General features: G+C 36.8%; 1 protein-coding gene across 1 annotated transcript; it reads right to left on the minus strand.

Annotated features, from left to right (window-relative positions):
• Positions 1–1,894: 1,894 nt before the first annotated feature.
• Positions 1,895–12,674, minus strand: LOC137262007 (uncharacterized). Its single transcript, XM_067799807.1, has 13 exons — positions 12,528–12,674; positions 12,230–12,305; positions 11,802–11,913; positions 9,645–9,810; positions 8,895–9,293; positions 7,884–8,108; positions 6,640–6,758; positions 5,743–5,823; positions 5,399–5,473; positions 4,072–4,161; positions 3,164–3,411; positions 2,334–2,584; positions 1,895–2,050 (listed from the first exon to the last, which is right to left on the minus strand). The coding sequence occupies exons 1-13, from the start codon at positions 12,672–12,674 to the stop codon at positions 1,895–1,897; spliced, it is 2,145 nt and encodes a 714-aa protein (XP_067655908.1).
• Positions 12,675–20,395: the final 7,721 nt, after the last annotated feature.

The following is a 20,395-nucleotide window of genomic DNA, read 5'->3' on the forward strand; positions in this document are numbered from 1 at the left end:
AATAACACTGACCAAATGTATCCAAGACAATCCCCCCTAACCCACTCAAACCTACTATATCATTATCAGAGGATACATTTGCCCAGCATCGTAACTATTGTAACAAGGATCAACAATAACAGTTTGACACCAGTGTCAGCACAACTCAATGTCTCATTCACTAATCTGACTACCCAAAAAATAATAAGATTAAAGGGCCAGGATTGGTCTCTAGTCAGATGTTTAGTGATCAACTGATTCTAATCCATATACTAACCCAAATTTCAATTAAATTAATGCTAATTACAGATGGTGTGGGTTATTACACATATTTAGTGGAAACTGGCAGTATAAAGAGTTCAAATTATTTCAACTTGCATTGTCAACTACAGAGCATGTTTGTTTATGAAATCACTGAAAAGTGGAATAATTGTAAAATCTGGAAAGTTTTTGTTTTATTTCTGTCACCAAACATACAGGTTCACAAGTAAAATTATTAAATTAATACAATAAGACCCTGGATATCCAGACATATTCATTTTTACATAAATTGTCCAGATAACTGAATACCCAGATATCTGGATGTTTTTCATCTAGACTTAAGTGCTGAAGCAGTAGTAGCGAGTATACACTTCTGGTTTCAAATCATTTCTAAAACAGTAAGGTCATTTTGATTTGCCAATTACAAATCACTCAGTGTGAGATAGGTCTACTAATCACCACCAGTATCCTGCTGATCAGTCAGTAATCTGGATTTGCGGTTCACTTGATCAGCCGTAAATCAAAGCTTCATGTGAAAAAGTGAGTTAATTTTGTGATGATATAGATGGTTGGTTTGTAAAATTTATCATCAGGGAGTGGAAACCGCATATCCATTACAAACAGTCACTTTTATAACTGAAGAGATTGGCTTGATTTAAAAAAAAAAGAAAAAAAAGAAAAAAAAAATATTGACTGGAAGGTGAGGTTTCCAGATATTTGGGGTCCGTCGTGTATTGGGGGTCTCACTGTGTACCATTATTCATGATCATGTCTCCTGCTATGAATCATTATCAATCTCTCAAAACAACCATAATATTTATTGCAGATTACGAGCACTACATTTCCATCAACATCTCTTAATTTTTCACGGTGCTTGAAAGTGTGATACCTTTTATTGTGCAAGAAGGGTTCTTCAAGTTTACAATGTAAGCTTATTTGGAAACAACTGCAAACAGGTTGCTGCAATATAACATGAAAAACACCCAGCACATTATGCCATTTTTTCATAATATAACATCCATGAGATCAAAACAGAATAACAAATTATTGTAATTGTGATTGCAACACAAACCTGATTTTCAAAACCCAATTTTCCTGTCAGTGACAGACGGTAAAAAATACTATTTTCCAGTTTTTAGTCTTATTATAAATAGTCTTTATTACTATTTCAGGTCTATTAAAACGGAAATGCTATTACTTTTGTAAGACCAGTACAGCCTTCTACACTCTCTGCCACTCTCTTTCCATTCTAAAACATGTACTTCAGACAACTACAATGCCATGACCACTTCCTTGTCTGCAAACTGATAAACACAGGGGCTTGTCCTGGCACCAAAACTCTCTCACAAAAAGAGAGGCTAATAGCTAATAAACCAATTTACTTTACACGATTGTAACATCATTATATGCAGGGATGAGAATGGAAATTTTCATTTACAGCTGAAAACTAGTCGGGGGTCTGGGGATTTTGGCATTTTACACACTAAATATGGCTTCTAAAATCAATATTAACACTGTATATATATTTAGACGTTTCAGAAAAATGACCCTGGGGATGTAAAAAAACGCGGATTTCTGCGAATCCGCGGAAATTTCTCATCCCTGTATATGAAAGCTGATTCGCATTACAACTACAAGATTATTTGAGTAAGCTTCATCTCTGGGTATAAGCTGTTACAGCTGTGGGTGACTGACTGGAGCTGAGGAGAACGTCCCTCTTTATGATGTTGGTGATGTCCGGCACTATCTGTGAACTCTCACAGCATGAATAGTTGCTTGTGCCAATGCTTGTCTTAAACTCTCCATCAGCCTACAAGGGACAAGTACATACATGAACGCCTAACCCAAGCAGTCAGAATGACATACTTGATTCATGGTGGTGGGTTGGTCAGTGACTTAAACAGTCAGTTAAGGTCATGAAAGTTTTAGGGATAAGAACTTTTATGTTTGCATGGAGATTTCTGCTGCACTTTACCATCAGCAAATGTAGGGCAAAGACATAAATAAAAAATGTTTCGAAAAACAATAAAGACGTTGTTGATGACACCTTGAACACAAACTGTACAGACATGGGCGGAAATAGCCATGCTTACCTCAGACTGTTCTAATCCAAGCTGTGGAACTGCTCCCTGATCTTCATATGCCAGATTCATGATGGCCATCTCATCACTTGTGTTGTCTAATGAGCCAACGCGATCATTCACGGAGGGTAGGTAACTCTTGGGTACTTTCTGAAGGTCCTGAATATCAGGGACTGATCCCAGAACTCTTTCTGCAGCTTCGGTCACAGTTGGGACATTTGGCACATGTTGGAGATTCCTCTTGAAAATTCCAATCTTTGAAGCTGCAACGTCAAATTCCGCATCTCTAATAACCTCTTTGTCTATTTTTATGTGTATATGATTTAAGACTGGCCATTTAAGAATTACATCTGTTAACACATCTGGTTTGCTATTCTCAAAATGTTTGTAGTCCTACAAATTTCTTAATCCCATTCTTAACATGCTTGCTATGATCAATGTTAAGAATTCTTTGGGCTCCAAACATTTTGAGAGTAAGGGCCCTGAAGGTTTTCATAAAATATATTCATTATTGAGGGTTAGGAATGTATCAGGGGTAGTAGTACAACTAGATAGTTTTGAGTGTACTTAACCGTACGCTTTTAATTTTGATAAGAAATGAAACTACCACAAAGGTACAACCCGCATCAAACATTCAAACTTCCTTTGACCAAGAGAGAAATAGTTAATCTCCTGAGTGTTAATGTTAACTAAAACTCGATGAGAAAGCAATACTGCTTTTCGGAATTCAAGCTGAGTATTAAAGGTAGTGTTTGCATTGTGTGTTGTTTCAAGAACGTTTGGCTATGTGTTCCAGCTACATGAGGCAAAAGGTAGTAAGTAATTGCATTTAAGAATAGTACCATCAATGAAATGTGAAGAGTCCAGTGGTTTGACATCAAGCTCTTGTAAATCATCACTGAGACCTGAGCTGGAATTAGAATCCTGACTCCCTTCCAAAGCAGCCAGAGTAGCAAGGGTTTCCTTGTCATCGCTGGACATATCGTTCCACATCTGGGAGACTGTGACAGCAACTGATGGCGAGGCAATTTCAGTCCGACTCATGTGCTGCTGCAGCACCTCAGCCACTTGCCGATAGAACAGAAAATACCTGCAGTGAGAGATTCAATAATGAACTGTCACCGTAATGCTTGGATGTCTCTTTCTTGTCAAGCTGTTTCACATTAATTCATTATAGGTTTCATAAGTACACATACAATATATCATATCAGGTAGTTAAATGTAACAAAATAAATAGAAATAAAAAACCCAGACTACCTTATCTGGATTTGTTAAAAGCGGAAACCAATATTATCAATATAAATAAAATGATTTCAAATAGTCTTTGATGTACATTGTCATGAGATAATAACCGGAATCATCAGAGCAATTAGAACAAGAAGACACAGTCATCAATATCCCCCATATTACCTCCAATTTCAGTCGAAGTCAAATTTGTTGCCATGGGAATGCCAAACATATTTTATTCAGAATTCCAAAACTATCATAAGGCACCAGTACACCACTAGACCAACCTATGTGTCAAGTTTGGTGAAGAAATATTGAACGGTTTTAGAGTTCTGCTCCAGAAAAGATAAATGTGCATGGACAGACGGGTGCACGGACAGATAAGGTGCATTTTAATACCGCATGCAAAATGCGTTGCGGGGGATAATAATTATTAATGTAAGTGATTATAACAAAACCGTGGTTCAGCATTGCTGCTTAAGTAAACAACTGATACATCTAGTTGGTTTGTAAGAAGACATACCCATCAAAGTCAGAACCAGTTGCATCCTTGTCAAAGACTCCAGTGATCACAGGTAGCTCCTCATCAATGTCCTCTGGGCTTGCATACAGTCTGTTATAAAGTGGAAACAGTCAGTGAACATATCCATGTAAAATGACTCTTCAATCACTAGAAAGTGATGAAAGCAGGTAACAAAAGAGGCACTTGGAAATCTGTTAGCTATTCTAAAAACTTTCATAGCCCTACAACTTTCTTAAGCCCATTCCTAACACATTGGTTTCAATCAAAGTTATGAATTCATAGGGCTACGAATATTTTGAGAATAAAGTCCCTGCTGTCTAAAATATTTTGGGTACTAAATGTTTTCTTGGTCCCCTCCCCCCACAATAAATAGACTTGGACAAAACTCTGCAGTTACAAACCTGAAGAATGATCAATGTGTGATTTTCAGTAAATGTTATCCAATAGGACTGTTACCACAGCTTAATATAATCAACAGTATTTTACTTGACACTGACTCACCAAGTAGGTGAAATTCTACCCTGCAACTGATACTTCTAACAATGTTTTTTTTCAAAATAGAATGTTGTGATTCATTTTCAGTCTGCACATAACTGAGCCACAATGAAGAATCATAAAATCCTCAAAGCTCCTGCCTCTGTGTGCATACAGGAGATATCTGATCCATCTCATATGTCAACCGATGAATATCATAATACACTACCTCCGACACCAGATTATAATCTCATCTACCTGTGTACATTCTATCTATGTAATTCATGTATAGCCAATCTACCCCAGTACATCCTTACCTACTTGTGTTTGTACATCATCAACCCTCATGTAAACATGCTCACCCCCTATCGTGTGTTATGTATGTATCACCATTGGCTTCCATCCTTATCCCCAATCATGTACATCGTCCTTACCCCGTATCTGTGTTATGTAAACATATCCAATCAACTGTAATGCATTACCACTGGCTTCCATCATTGTTATCTTAACTATCGGCTTCCTATCAGTGCTTGTTTATACTAGCTTTCGTTAACTCATTCCACTTGTTACTTTGTTATTGTTTTACCTGTACATATAAATCTCTGTATCCCTTTCTCAATCACCTGATGAAGGAGTAAGCATTAACTCCGAAACGTTGTGTTCTCTCATAAAGAAGTTGATATCCATAAAATCTCCTTTCTTACATAAAATATATATGATGCTATATGACACAAACCAGTGGGGCAAGTGATACACAGATGCATATTCATCCAAGACAAACTCTCAGTGACTTGATTCTCACGTCTTAACATCTAGAACTAACTCTGTTCACAAAGCGACACCAGATGCTTACTTCTCTAGGTTCTTCCTACACTTTGGAATCCTGTCTCTCGATTTCCTCACTCTCTTTGTCCCTTTGCCTGAAGGGCTGCAACATATAGAATATAATCAATATATGGTGTCACTATCATTCACTACAAGGGAGCACAAATCACAAATGGAGATATATATATAAACCAATGAAATAAAACTTGCAATAATTTTCCAGATAAGATCTTACCATGTTATTCTAAATCTTGCACTGTTATCAGAGTCTGAAAATCTGAATCAGTTTCCAAATGAAATGAGGTATTCCCTCCTTGAGGTTACATGTGTGGTGATACAGGCCTTTCTACAAGACTGTACACAGGAACTCACATTTTTCTCTTGCACTGATCTTTTTTCTCATCTTCTTCCACAGGAGCTGTTTGTTCACAGTGTTTGACCTTATCAGGTGTCCTAAAGAAAAATAAAATATAACATCATCAATGTTAAGAAAGTTCCCATAATTCATACCAGGGTTGTTACAATTCACACAGGTAAACGATAACCTTAGATTATAATTTGTCATCCAAAAATGTCCTGAAAATTTGTGAACAAAAATTGTGAAAAGATATTAAGGAAATTGTTTTATCAAAAGCTGACATAATTGTGAAATTTCCTCCCGACAAAAACACAAGTAGACAAAGACAGTCCATAGTTTAGGGTGCACTGATCAATAACATTATTCATACACTAACAACCTAAGAAATTTGAAGCTAGCAGGGAATGTATTGTATTGCAATATTAAATATGAATTTACCTGTTTACAATGTAAATCTGGGAATTTAGATCACTAGTTTGTTCTTTTTTTTAAAAAATGTTTTACTTTTGTGGAGTAAATGAACATGACGTACAGTCATTAAATATTGGAACTAATTAAGGACTGTAGTACTCCCCCACTCCACCCCCCAAATGCAAGTTAAACATTTCTGCCCCCACTGGCATTTTTATTTGATTTTGGTTGTTTTGTTGTCATAAATACCTAACTCATCTACATTCCATTCTCATCTATATTCCATGTGTTCCTGTTTTAAGAGTGACTCCAATTAAAATACACCAAAAATAATGAGCAGGACACTTAATCTGACCACTCATTTGTTTGTGTTGCTTCTCATGCCTAGCAATGGTTGTTGCGGACGTATTCAACCCTGGAGTGAGTTAAGTTCTAATGAGATACTTGCAGGCAGTGGAGTATTGTTGGAGACAGATTAGAACAGATTGTACGTTACATACCTCTCCCAGTCTGGCACACCATCATCATCATCAGAAACCATTTCAAAAGTCTCAAAACACAGAAGGCTCTTGGTTTCTTCATCTCCATACTCTAGACAGTCACCATCACTCTTTGGAGTCTGGTGAAGACAGACAAATGAATTAATTACATATATGGTCATCTCGTTGCCATCCCCAAACCAAAGTTCTGAAAGAATTCTAGACAAGAAAAGACAGGAAGGTAATTTTTCTTTAAAATTTCAGATCACAGATGACACATGACACATGACAGACTAGAACCACAATGGGAGAATTTTTCTAATTATTAGTACTCATACCCCATTTTGGGTATCTGATAAGTAGAACCGCTTGGCTCTCTTTGATAAATTAGAACATTGGCTATGCAAACATTTTAGGATAAGTTCTGTAAGAAAGGCAATGTATTATGCTTTTAACAGGTCAAACACAAACACATGACACCACATCAGATAAATATACTGCTTCTTCAACATAGAGCAAAAAATAACACATTATCTAATATATATTGAGTTACAAAATTTTAGTTGCCCTTTAAAATTCCTAAGATTGATTTATAAAATTACTCTAAACCATATTTTTGAAAATACACACAAAAACCAAGCTTGCATAAAAAGCAGCATGCAAACTCACATTTATGCTACAACAACAAATGCCAAAATATCCAAACTTATGCCAAACAGTGATACTCTGTCCCATGATTTCAAGAGAGTGCTAGTCTGTTTAAAGTATGACAATGGTGGTTAAAACTGCACTTACATTCTTTGATAATCCCCAGGGTATACATTCCAATAACTCTCCAAATATACCCTGGATGCATCTACAGCTGCATTCTCACAGTAGCCAATCTGCTAAGCCAACTCAGCTTGCCAGTGTCAACAAAGATAGTGACTGAAGGTTTGTTTGCAGTGCAATTCAGAGTTTTGGTTAAATCATACAGACAAATTGACAAGTGAGAAACTTTTAAAAAAATATATGCAAGAAATCCTACCTCTATCAGGGTATCGCTTCATCATTTGTGTATCCACATTTAATCAGTTAGATAATTCAAGAAACAAAAATGAACTGTGATTGGAATTCTCAACTTCCCAGCATAGACACCTGATAGGATAAAAAGCCAGCAAAGGGAGGTAATAAAATCATCCGAACAGTGGATGCCTCTGGGGTGTAGTGGAAAGTTACCGGAATGGAGATTATCGAGAATGATGCATGTATGGTTCCATCCAAACCTGAGGTGGGTATGAATTCCTCTGGAGTGCTGGAGTGAGGCCATGTGCTTCCTGAGTGGTGGGTGTTGCCTGTGTCACTTGATCATGCGGGAGACGGAAGGGCATGGTTCCAGGCTCTGGAGGGAGTTTGATGGGCGTGAAACCAAACACACTAGACATCTCACTCATCTTGTCATGGTGACAGGATGGTCTCAGGGTCTGAACATCCTCACTGGTGAACTCAAGCTGGGAAAAAAGCACATTTACAGATGAAAGTAAGTTTATGGACAGTTAAGACAAAAATCTTTGTGAAGGCTTTTGTAAATTTTTGGAGTCTCAGGTCTTATTTTTCTGTAACCACTGGGAAGAAATTGGTCATATACTACAGTGGAGCTGTCCCGAAATAATAATAAATTTTGTAATTGTTATATCTTGTAAAAATAGTGAGTGAGTGACTTTAGTTTTATGCCACACTCAGCAATATTCCAGCTACAGGGCGGCGGTCTGTAAATAATCAAGTCTGGACCAAACAATCCATGAACATTGATCTGTACAATTGGGAACCAATGACATGAGTCAACCAAGTCAGCAAGCCTGACCACCCTATCCCGTTAGTTGCCTCTTACGACAAGCATAGTCGCCTTTTATGGCAACCATGGGTTGCTGAAGGACTGTTCTACTCTGGACCTTCACAGGTCTTGTAAAAATAGAAGTGTGTCATTCTTTTTTTCCATGCCACATGTATATACTATTATAGGACATTTATACAGCGCACATATTCATGCAACTAGTACATGCTCAAGGCGCTGGTATGATTTCCCCCTTGGTCATTGCAAGTCAATCTCAACAGCACATCATTATATTATCAAGTTCATCTCCCTGGGGAGGATACAATGCTTACAGCCAATTGGCACACCAACATATTGTAGCAGTTGTAATAAAGTTTGCTGGTGATACCTCCACCCATCCTCACCCCTTAGCTTATGCTGTATCATATTTTCAAGTTTGATTCTATAAATTTAAAATCTCTACCTGTTTGGCAACTTTGCTGAAGCGAGGCGAAGTGATCTGTGGTTTGGTGTCTACCCTGTGGGGGTTAGGGTTCATGTAGACAGGTGTGTTGAAACCACACTCAACCACAGGACTAAACAGCTCCTCATTCCCTTGGTAACACAGCTTACTCGGAGTACTGAGAGGGACATCATGTGACATGTCATACTTGTAGTCAGGACGAAGAGCTATAGATTGGAGCAGGTCTGCATTTGGAACTCTTTCACAAATGACAGGGATATTTTCATGGGTCGCAAAGTCATGAATATTGAAGGAGTGTGTCCTCTGCTTCTTCGGGCAGGGAGTGGAATGTGCCTGTGGCTCCTCGTACACCTTGGTTGACTCCTTCGTCAACACTTTAGCTTTTCGCCTGACTCGAGCCTATCCATAAAAATAATTCCCAATAAATTTCAACAAGTCACAACTAAGTTTCATGTGATCAGTTGCACAACATAAAGATTAGAATTTATGTTGGAAGAAATTGGTGAAACTTGTTAAAATACCAGATTTTATCAAGAGAGCAGGAACACAAGAAATATAAGAAGGAAACGATATATAATATCAGGTATGGATCCTGATGGGGAGTGAGCACCGCTCTCCCTTCTCCAAAATGCTGGATCCACCCCTGATTCTGATACCAGAATGATTAATTTTCTTCTCAGTGGACAAGGCTGAAAACTGTGTTTCCAAGTATAACACACTGATGCTTTTGTTTTTGTCACACACAAGGACACTCACCTCTTTCCCCTTGTTCTTGCTGTTCCCTGCCTTGCTGCTCTTGTCTTGAGCTCCAGCACTTAGGGAGATAACAGTAACATGGCTTGGATCAACAGACATGTGGAGTATTTGTTCCTCTATGTCTGCTAGCATACTGTAACGTCGACGACCTTGGGTTGATCTGCAGCAATTTGGATAGGCTAAATGTTGATATTCAAGTAACACCAAAATGTCTCATTATTTATTCATTACATAAACCTTTCCCTAATTACACTTTGACAAACTGAAGTTGGTTTGCTTGCACATCATATCTCTCAAAGACAGGATCTAATAGTTTATCAGTCCCAGTGGTGTTCCGATTAATGGAAATAATTGAAGATTGGTTGCAGTGACCAAACAACCAAGCATTTGATCACATTTACCCATAACCGATTTCGCAACACTTGACGATGGAAAACAATATCTTCGATGATGTCAGGACCTGAAAACATGTTTTATTTATAGAAAAAAACTCACTTTACTAACTGAATATTTTTTTAAAACTCAAGGAAGTTTATGTTCATGATATATCAGCCTTCAAAGTAGCAAGTTACATGTTATGCTTATCTAAAATAACAACCTGAAAGGGAAATTTGAAAAATGATGTTAACCAATTTTTTCAATGATTGATGAGTGAGTGAGTGAGTGAGTGAGTTTAGTTTTACACCGCACTCAGCAATATTCCAGCTATATGGTGGTGGTCTGTAACTAATTGAATCTGGACCAATTCAGCAATTGGGAACCAATCACATGAGTCAACCAAGTCAGCGAGCCTGACCACCCTGTTCCATTATTCGCCTCTTACGACAAGCATAGTCGCCTTTTATGGCAAGCATGGGTTGCTGAAGGCCTATTCTACCCCGGCACCTTCATGGGTCATGATTGATCAGTTGGTAATGAAGCAATTATCAACTGTAACATTTTCAATGTAAAAGACTATCTCAGTTATATCATGGACATGGAGTTTTGATGACTTGAGAAGTACTGTGAAGGCACATTTAGAATTTTTAGCATGAACATCTTCCATTAAAAACAAGCAAGTCTGTCTACATGATATACAGGGAGTTTGGAAGAGAGAAACTTTCTGAGATGGAATTTTATCAAGAAACATATCTCAAATATGTATAAATTGCTGTAATATATGTCAGGAAAATTAAATAAGTGAATTTTTCTATGTTAGAATCTTGAAAAGAACCCAGGCTAATGTACATTTGGAATTCCCAAGATTAGTTTATACTTGTAGTAAATGATGATGGAAATACTTAAAGCGCACTTTGTCCAAACCAGTTTTTGATATATATAGCTCTTGCAAAGCTACTACACACAGAATTAGTTATTAGTACTGTATACTAGTAACCTTAGTGAAAGCCAGCGGTATCCACTTATTCAATTTGCCAGTTGAAATAGGTAAAAATTGTATATTTACCTCTAATTAAATGAACTTGGAATCTATACCAGAAAACATTTGCTGCTATTAAATAGTTTGAACTTTTGTGCTGTAATTACTTAAGTGAATTTAGAAAAAAGTCATAATACTTTATTGCTGCCCCCAATTAGTTAAAATTTCCTACCCTAAAACCAATCTGTGTTTAAAAAGTTAAGTAATCCTGTTCTTTCCTTAAACAAAGCTTTATGTCCTCTAGATAAACAAATCATACCCTGTACCTATCACAAATTGTTCTTAGTTAATATATGTCAATTGTACATGTATACATATATATCCATCACTGTCACCATGCATGCATTTTGAAAAACAAACAAACAAACATTGTACACTGAAGTTCATGAATACACAAAGTCAAGTTGCCAAGTGTAACATATTCTGGATTACACTTTCTCAGTAAATTTCAGATTCTAGAACTACCTTCTCTTCTCAGTAGAATAAACTCTTTAGATGCAGACTTTCAGGATTCTCATTAATTGAACCAAAGATTTCTTTCTAGATTCTATCTAGCAGTTAAATTCCTAGCCTGATTTTCAGGGTGTGAGGAGAGAATGGACCTTCAAGTTCTACGTAAGACGCAGTATGTTTATCCAAGAAACCTATAGATAGTTGTTTCCTAACATCTGTATCACGAAACTGGCCTTAAAGTGGTTGGACTGAAATTTGCCTTCACACTACAGCTGCCTTACTGCTCAAATAGTCGACCCTGCTGTTCCTCAAACTCCTTTCTGATGTGTGCCAAGGTTGCTGGAGCCCACTGCTTACCAGTCTTCCAAAGTACACTCTTGTTGAGTAACTTCGCTGAAAACAACCCAAATCCTGTTAAATATATATTATCTTACCTTTAAAGGGTTTTTTAATAGTTGTAATATAGTTAGGATTGTTCACTACCTGAGAAAACAGGCTTAGATGTTGAGAGGACATTTACTTCTGCAAGGTACCAATGGACTTGAAAGCCTCTTAACCTATTTTTGTCAAAATTATAACCATTGAGATATACATGTCTATAACTTTTTTTGGTGCCAGTTAAAAATCTATTCATTTCACTGTCCTGACTAGTACTTCTAGATTTACAAAACAGATGTACAAATAATTTGTAATTTATATTTCAAAATACCTTCTTGCGTGAGGAGAGTTGACACAGCTTCTTCTAATGTCCTAATGTGCTTTGCAGTCTCTTGCAGAATTAGAGCCTGAAATGAAGAGAAATGCATCATGCGAGATTTGAGCATTATTTTGTCAAATCTGGACTGAAACATTTCAGTCAAATTGGTTGATTGAAATATTCTGATTCCTGATTGGTTGACCGATTAAGAGAGAGAGAGAGAGAGAGGAGGGGGAGGGGTCATACATGCAACATAATATTAATTATCATAGCATCCAGAATTTGTGCAACGATAATTTCTCCAAGTTACCTTTGAAAATTTTCTCCTTGGCAGGTTACAACTGTCGGGGATGACAAACTTTAGCGTGTCATAGCAACTTGAAACACTAGCTCTCCATTTGGCATCACTTTGGCGACGTCTGACTCGCATAGAGTTTGCACCTCTTTTCATTCTCATGTTGTAATTAATCAGTTTGCCCTGCACCTGAAATGCCAAACGTTTTCAGTGTTGGTCTTGTTTCCAAGTTAAGGGTGAAAGTCATAGGATCCCCGCCAGAGGGAATTTTTATACAATATTAAGAAATATAACTATCTAAAATATCTAACTGCAGAAAAACTTATATATTCCCTTAACAATTCAGACCTGTAACTGCACAAGTGATGTATCTTTTCCATTGTAGTATCGGCAGGCGATGTTCATTAACTACCTTCTGACTTGTCGATAATTAAGGTCCATGCATGATTTGTTGCCACACTCATTGTCAAAACAACTTGTCCAAACAACGCCACGACGGTGAAACTACCTTTTTTTCTAAACATGACATCCTTCAGTCTTATATATTAATAAATACACTTCTTAAAACTAACCTATCACTTCATTTCTCTAAAAACTAAAAACAGCGTTATATACATGTATTTTAGGATACGAAATGCTTCCATATATTTGTAAAAAAAGGTATTAACATGTGATATATTACGGGTGAATCGGTACGTTCAATTTATCATATTTTGTCTAACTGGATCAAAGTCCTTCGACTACAGAGAGAAACTACACAGTATAATGAGTATTGGTCTTAATAATGGCAGCTTCCGAGATTGATTTTATTCTTATCTAGACGTTTAGGCTAATATTCTTAAACCACACGATTTGGGAAAAGTAATCTTATGTGACTAAATGTGAAAACAACATTTGTACGAACATAGCAGCATTTATAATGTTCGGAATATGAACGGGACTACCCTAATTTTATTTCCATATAACAGGACCGAGGAGTCGGTAGTCTAAACTTAATTACTGTCGAACCGAAATTTTTTACACGGCTGAAAATATTCTTTAAGTCTTTAGAAAATGAAGACTGTTTCTTTTCGTTATTCCGTTTCCATCCATTTAACACTATGAAAGAACTGCATAGTGTAAACCTTTCACATCGTAATATGTGAAACGTCGACGTGTGACTTGCCCAAATTTGGCATGTTCACTTTCGCGGCAAATTCAAATTTGGTCGTCTGTTGAAAAATGTTTGCACGAAAGATTCCACAGGACACTAAATCATCATCGTCCAGCAAGTTACTTCTTCATCAATGGCTGTTTACATCACTGGTAAACAATTAGTCACTGTCACTGCCTGTTTGCAGACATTTCACAAAAATCAGTTTGTGTTTACAAACAGGGAGCACTGACTGCTGGTCACGTGCCATAGGTTCCCACGGTGTTAAAATACGCTAACCAAGACATAATACTATCGAAGATTTGTCATAATAGATGATGAAAAAGAGAACATTAATTACATATGTTTAAACATTAAAGGCACATCTTCACGTCCCAAATATAAGCATTAACTACCAACATTGAAAAAGCAATATCTTACCTACAAACGATCTACGTCCAGACACGACTTCGTTCGACGGATAGTGACAGTTGCATCATGTGACCGTGTGACGTAATGTATTTGAATTTGATTGGTTTAATGTGCATCCCACGTGATGCTGTTCGGTCGCAGACGATCCTCTGCAATGTACAAACATTGTTTCGCGGGAGACTTGAATATGACTTGAGGGCAGTGTGACCAGTGGATATTTTGAGTGACTATTTCATAAAAAAAAAGTGTTTCAGACATATAATTTATTCACTTCTATTTATTCTGAAATATGTAGATTTTTTAACAGACGATTGACATTTGACGATTTTGACCGATAGTAGATCTAGTCAAAATACAGAAGTCTTCACATTCAATCTACTATTTCGAGAAGAAATTGGCAGAACAGAATGGCAGCACCAAAAACATGCACTAGCAACCGCAATAAAATATTATTGGCCACTTATATTTTACGACAACATAAATAAACTTATACCAATACTCCTTGTTAAATATGCGATTCGGGTGATTATCTATCGTAAGTAAACCCCAAAACAAAACAAAATTGACTTCTCATAGACTGTTGAAGTACGCTTCATAGTCCTGCATGTCTACTGTCGTATAAATGTATTTCGACATCAAAACAGACAGACTGCCATATGTGCATAAAACAAATATATTTTTTCTCATAACACCTGTTGGAGAAAAAGTGAGTCTCTCAATGTCTCATTTCAAGAAAAATAGCCAAACATGTGTTAATTCATATAAAATTCGATTGGTATTCATCGCTAATGCAAACAGAAAATGTTCTCGTGCAATGACTGAAAATACGTATACATGTCGTGCGTAGTTCAGGAGTACTTTAGATGATTAATTGTGTACATAGAATCCACAATGTTGCAGAGCAGCGTGGCGTCATTTGAATTTGTATAACAATGTACTGGCTGCACACACTCAAGACAGGCGTATGATTGGCACATATTGTTGTGCTTCAATTTTTGCTTACGAAAGCCCTCTTTTGCAAAAATGACAATTGTTTTTAACCAATACTTTATTGGACGAAGGGAACCTTTGTGTGATATAGTGTACGATTAATTTGAAGACCTTTATAAAAATTAAGTGGTTATTGCAAGTTCTCAGTTTCAAAGTCGTAGCTGTTTTTGTAGCCCTTTGCTGGGTACGTCATGCCAGTATAAAGAGTTGGAAACACAACATTGAATCTGTGACATCACTTAGGGTGTCACTTAGATCACGTAGGATGATAATTTACCTTGTTATATCAGAGGCCTAATTCAAAAGGAACGGGAGTATTTTCATGGAATAAACCCAACAATCGGATGCATCTCAATGTGGTGCCAGTCCAGATTTGAAGTGGTAATTCTTAGGTCCGCAGACTTAAATTCATTCTCTGGTAACTCATGAATATATTTATTGAAAGATGAGGATCCTCAATTTTGTCTATCCCTTGTGTTGAGAGACACAATCAAGCAAGTCAGCCATGATTTGTTTTATACTCATCACAAAGGACCTGTAGGCAAACGTTTAAAGCTTAGAAGTCTTGAAGTCCAAGAGATCTTAAAGTCCATGGAGTGAGATAAATACTAAGCGTACACAAAATGTGGTAAAATATCAAAAAAGATTGAAATTTATTTTAAAAACGTTTTGTTTACGTTAATTGGTATGGTTCCAAAAACGTCTAATTTACTGGATTGACCGCTCCCGACTCGATTGGACGGATCCTTCAGAAGTGTGTCGTTGGCCATGAAAGCAAACAGAAACAGGGAGCAGCATCTGTGCGGTTCAAAGTGGACACAACAAACGTGTCTCTGTACAGGGATATGACTGAAATATTTCTAAAAGACGTTTATTCCATATGGATTTTAATATTTCAAAAAGTCATCTCACGATCTCGCAAATATATTTCACACTCTTAAAGAATATTTTTAAGAAAACATATCTGTACTGCTAGTAGTTTTCATGAATTGGTGAAGTCAAAACGAAGTGTCAATATATAGAATTGACCAGTTACAAGGAAGTTGTAGGCATGTACATCTGTATGCAGTGACCCACACTTTAGATACCTGTTTTTTCGCTCAATACTCCGACTGCAATAGTCTAGGAACGGCATTGTGTGGGTCTATAGATGGGCTACAATTTGACATTAATACACATCTAAAATATTCAGCCACATGCTCATCGTGACATGGAAATATTGTTTGTTTGCAGTTTAACCATTGTGCAACCATTTTGTGATGGTACAAATACACATTAAGACAAGTTCAACCCACTTTTCAGGGCGAACATGTCACCCACATAAACTGTACTTACTGGAAAGGTTCCCTTAAGACTTCTTCTGGAGAAAATTATTTCAAAAGAAACATTCTGTCTCTACTGCATTTCATTATAAAGTTGTTCTATGATGCATGAAAGTATGTAATGTTTCGTATCTTCAACAACTGCATACTGTGTCTCAAGTGCTAGTCTTGGATATACAGATTTCATCTTCTGGGTTGGTTACACTCCCATCTCGCCTGTGAAAACGTACTATTTACCTCAAAACTACTTCCAGTAATACATAGATAGTCTCAACAGCTGTTAGAGGTGTACATATCTAATAATGTATGTAAACTAGACTTACTAGACTTAAATTTGTATTAATCCAATGGGTTAATCAAAATGTTTCTTTTTAACTGTCATCCTCCTAAATACTACACAAGCATGTTTATGTACAGTTGTGGAGCGGGCAAGTTTTTAATCATCTTTATCCTACTTTTAACATTCCATCAAGAGACCATAAATACTTTGGCATATTGCATTCTAGTTACAATCCAGAGCACTATTTCATCACAATGTCCCTCAAGAGTTCATTTCCATAACATCCTACTTGGTGTATACCAAGGCAAGATATCCAAAATATGTTTATGTCCTTATATCTCATCCAAGACAAAAGCATGACACAAGGCATATGGGTTGATCATGTTTATTGCATGTAGACATGAGAGAAGAACATGTACTATAGCACAATCCATATACAAAAGTCCCTCACTACAACACACAACATTGCACTGCCAATACAATGCATCAGACTAACTCAGCCTCAGAGTCAGAATACAAAACATTATCAAAAAATTAAAAACTGCACAACCTTCTTACAACACGGGTAGAGAAGGTGTCCTTGCATGGAAGATATGACTGATACATCCCTCAGTTCTACCCATGAATGTAGTGGTCATATAGCCTAAAGGTTAAAGGGTTAATCTCTGCCAGGCAGGTCCAGCTTCAGTTCCCCACATGGTTATACCGTTTTTGATGCCTGATGTGCATTTATTTGAAAGTTGCTAAAATGTCACTGCTGTTAAGAGCATGGCCCTCAACCAGCCATCAAACATGCACCAATTTCTCCAAAAGGGCATGTCAGTATCAATTGGTAAAGTTTAAAAATGGGAGAAAAACATGGTTCAGAACAACTCCAGCCAATGGTTTTACAACAGCAATAGGATGCTGAATTGAAGAGCAAACAGTGTATTCCTTTGGTGAGAGGATGGTGGGGTTGTCTTGGGGTTAAAGAGTTTGCTTGTCATGCTAAAGACCTGGGTTTGATTCCCCACATGGATTGATTGCGTGAAGCCCATTTCGACTTCCCCTCACTGTGATACTGCTGGAATATTGCTAAAAGCAATATAAAACCATTTTCATTCATCTTCAGGGAGAAATGGACAGAGCATATGAACTTCTGTCCATATAAGCTAAGAGGCCGGCTGTTGAAGACAACTGTCGCCATAGGATGCGCTGTTCTGGCAATGTACATGGGTGAACTAACACTTCATAATTCCTTACAGTTATTTATGATTCATACATGTTCATTATGAACAAATCTTACATGTCACCCATTGTATGTGCTATAGTGAGGGGCCACACAATAAACTAAACCTAACATTTGCTTCATATCTGTGAAGAATTTCATTCCTCCATTCTCTCAAATGTGGTACTTTCAAACTTCCAACAGAACCAGACAATTTATCCACTGGGGCTACAAACCTGTTTTTTGCTCTTTGCCCAGGATATTTCTTTGTTTTTTTTAAAGCCAAGATTAGTTTGTACATCTGGTTGTAGTTCATAAACCACGGAACAGCTGACTTGGTCTTACCACAGCTGAATGTCACCAATAAATACTGTCTGACTTTAGAGGCAAAAACCCAGATAACAAACATTGGAGTATGTTCCATTTCCAGTGCAAACAAACCTTCAACCACAAACACATGTCCATCAACTCCAAAATATTTAGTGTCCCTATTTCTGGCAAAACTCTTGACCTTGACATCTATAAGATGGAAAATTGACAGTACTCACACAAACAGCTGGAGCAATACTCTCCTTTCCTAATGAAGGAAATTGAATCTGTACTAAATCTGGCCAAGCTTGGAAACTATTTAATACCCTATATGTTGTTTTATTTTGTAAACTGACAACAGACCATAACTATCCTTGTTCTGTGATCTTCACATTTATCAGTGACACTGACTTCACTAAATACTTTAACAATACTGGATGTATGAACAAAGAAAGACCACAAAATGTGGTAAACACGTTTAAAAAAATCCTAGAAATGTGTCCCTGTATTACACAATTCTGAAAAACAGTGTTTACATGAGACTACCTTGAAATAAATATTTCTGAATGTCATTCTTCACAAACTTGGCAAAGACAGGTATAAATGCATTAAAACATATTTGCACTGTCTTCAATTAAAGTCATGATTGTGATTTTCAGTTACTGATCATGACAATAACAGTACAGGTTCTTCCAAGATGACCGTCAGTCACACTGACAGTTGGTAATAGACCAGCTATTTCTAACTGTGTTTCAGCATTTTGGTTTGTGTACATCATGGGTAGGTGAATCAAAGACTTCAGAATACAGACCACAAACTTTTCCTACCTCACATTATTTGGTATTAGCCGACCATGACATTAAACCAGCTGACCCTATCCCAATCAGGCTCTTGAAATCATATATCACTTTGAAAATATGAATGATACTACTTTCAAACATCTTAATCCCCATACATAGGGCTATACTCACTGCTTCACAAGAGTGAGTGAGTGAGTCTGTTTTTATGCCACTTATAGCAACATTCCAGCAATATTTCAACAATATTTCAGCAAGTGAAACCAGAATTGGGCTTCACAAGAACAATCAACAGACATGTTACCATTTGACACTTTTTCAAACTATGCACAATATTTTTCAATAAAATACAGATTTTGAAATTACTTTAAGGGGAGGGGGACAAAAAGTCTTGGGATTTTGGCTAATACCCAATAATGTACAATAAGTCAGATGTAGCACAAACCAAGTTTCAACAACTTTGCAGTGATGTGAGCTGCCTAGTGTGCTTCTGAGCTCAAAATCCTTTTAGAAAAGACAGCAAAAGCTGAACATGGTGCAAAATTGTCTTGAACATTTTGAATATTGAGTAAAAGGACTAGTGACTTGTTGGAATATGATATAGATGACTAATATCAATGTTTCATTGTATATCATCATAGTAATTCACCCCTGACTTGAACCTTTTCCAGAACAAAGAGGCTGCATTTAGTTTGAACACAACACTTTACTAAGAAACGAATGCAATATCTGTACAGAACACTTTCTCTATAACTACATTCAACATCAACTGAGGGCGTGTCACTAGAAGCAATCACACACAAAAGCCTGGGAATTAAGTCTTGGAAGATTAAAATGTCAGGAATGGAAGGCTTTGGCAGGATGAAGAACTGTACTGGAGCATGACAATATACTGGCACGTCTGTCTTGAAGTTGTAGAATAAACGAAAAATAAACATAGCTTAAAATTACAAGAGCCTCTGACAATTAATAGAAATATAAACAAGATATAGAAATGGGTGCATAACTTTATAAAAATCTAAAAGAAAAAAGAAAAAAAAAATGGCTAAATTTGTCCTAACTTCTTACCGCAATACAGACAAGTCCATTACTCTAGCATGACTATCAAATATATTGACTAGCTTGAGTGTTTTTATCTACAGCTGTCAATATAACATAACTGGAATGGTCACAAAATCTGAAATGCAGTGCTGTTATCAGACTACAGAAGCCTTGTATTTCATCACTGTGAGTTGGAAGCATCTTGAACTCATGTAAAGTTTTCTGTCAGTATAATGACTGTTTCCTGAGCTAGGGGATTTCAGATACAGGATAGATTCCTCTTCTTATGTGGAACCCAAAGATCAACTGATTTATACATATCCTTGTATTTCTAACAGGGTCTATTTCTATAGTACTGAGCATCATTTCTGCT

The sequence above is a fragment of the Haliotis asinina genome, chromosome 14 (genome assembly GCF_037392515.1).
Source record: "Haliotis asinina isolate JCU_RB_2024 chromosome 14, JCU_Hal_asi_v2, whole genome shotgun sequence".
In the NCBI taxonomy this organism is placed as follows: domain Eukaryota; kingdom Metazoa; phylum Mollusca; class Gastropoda; order Lepetellida; family Haliotidae; genus Haliotis; species Haliotis asinina.

Coding starts and splice junctions, on each gene's coding strand:
- LOC137262007 (XM_067799807.1), bottom strand. CDS start 12,674: ATGAGAATGAAAAGAGGTGCAAACTCTATGCGAGTCAGACGTCGCCAA. Junction 8,109..8,894: donor TCAGCAAAGTTGCCAAACAG/GTAGAGATTTTA, acceptor CTTTTTTCCCAG/CTTGAGTTCACCAGTGAGGA. Junction 2,051..2,333: donor TTGGATTAGAACAGTCTGAG/GTAAGCATGGCT, acceptor TGTCCCTTGTAG/GCTGATGGAGAGTTTAAGAC.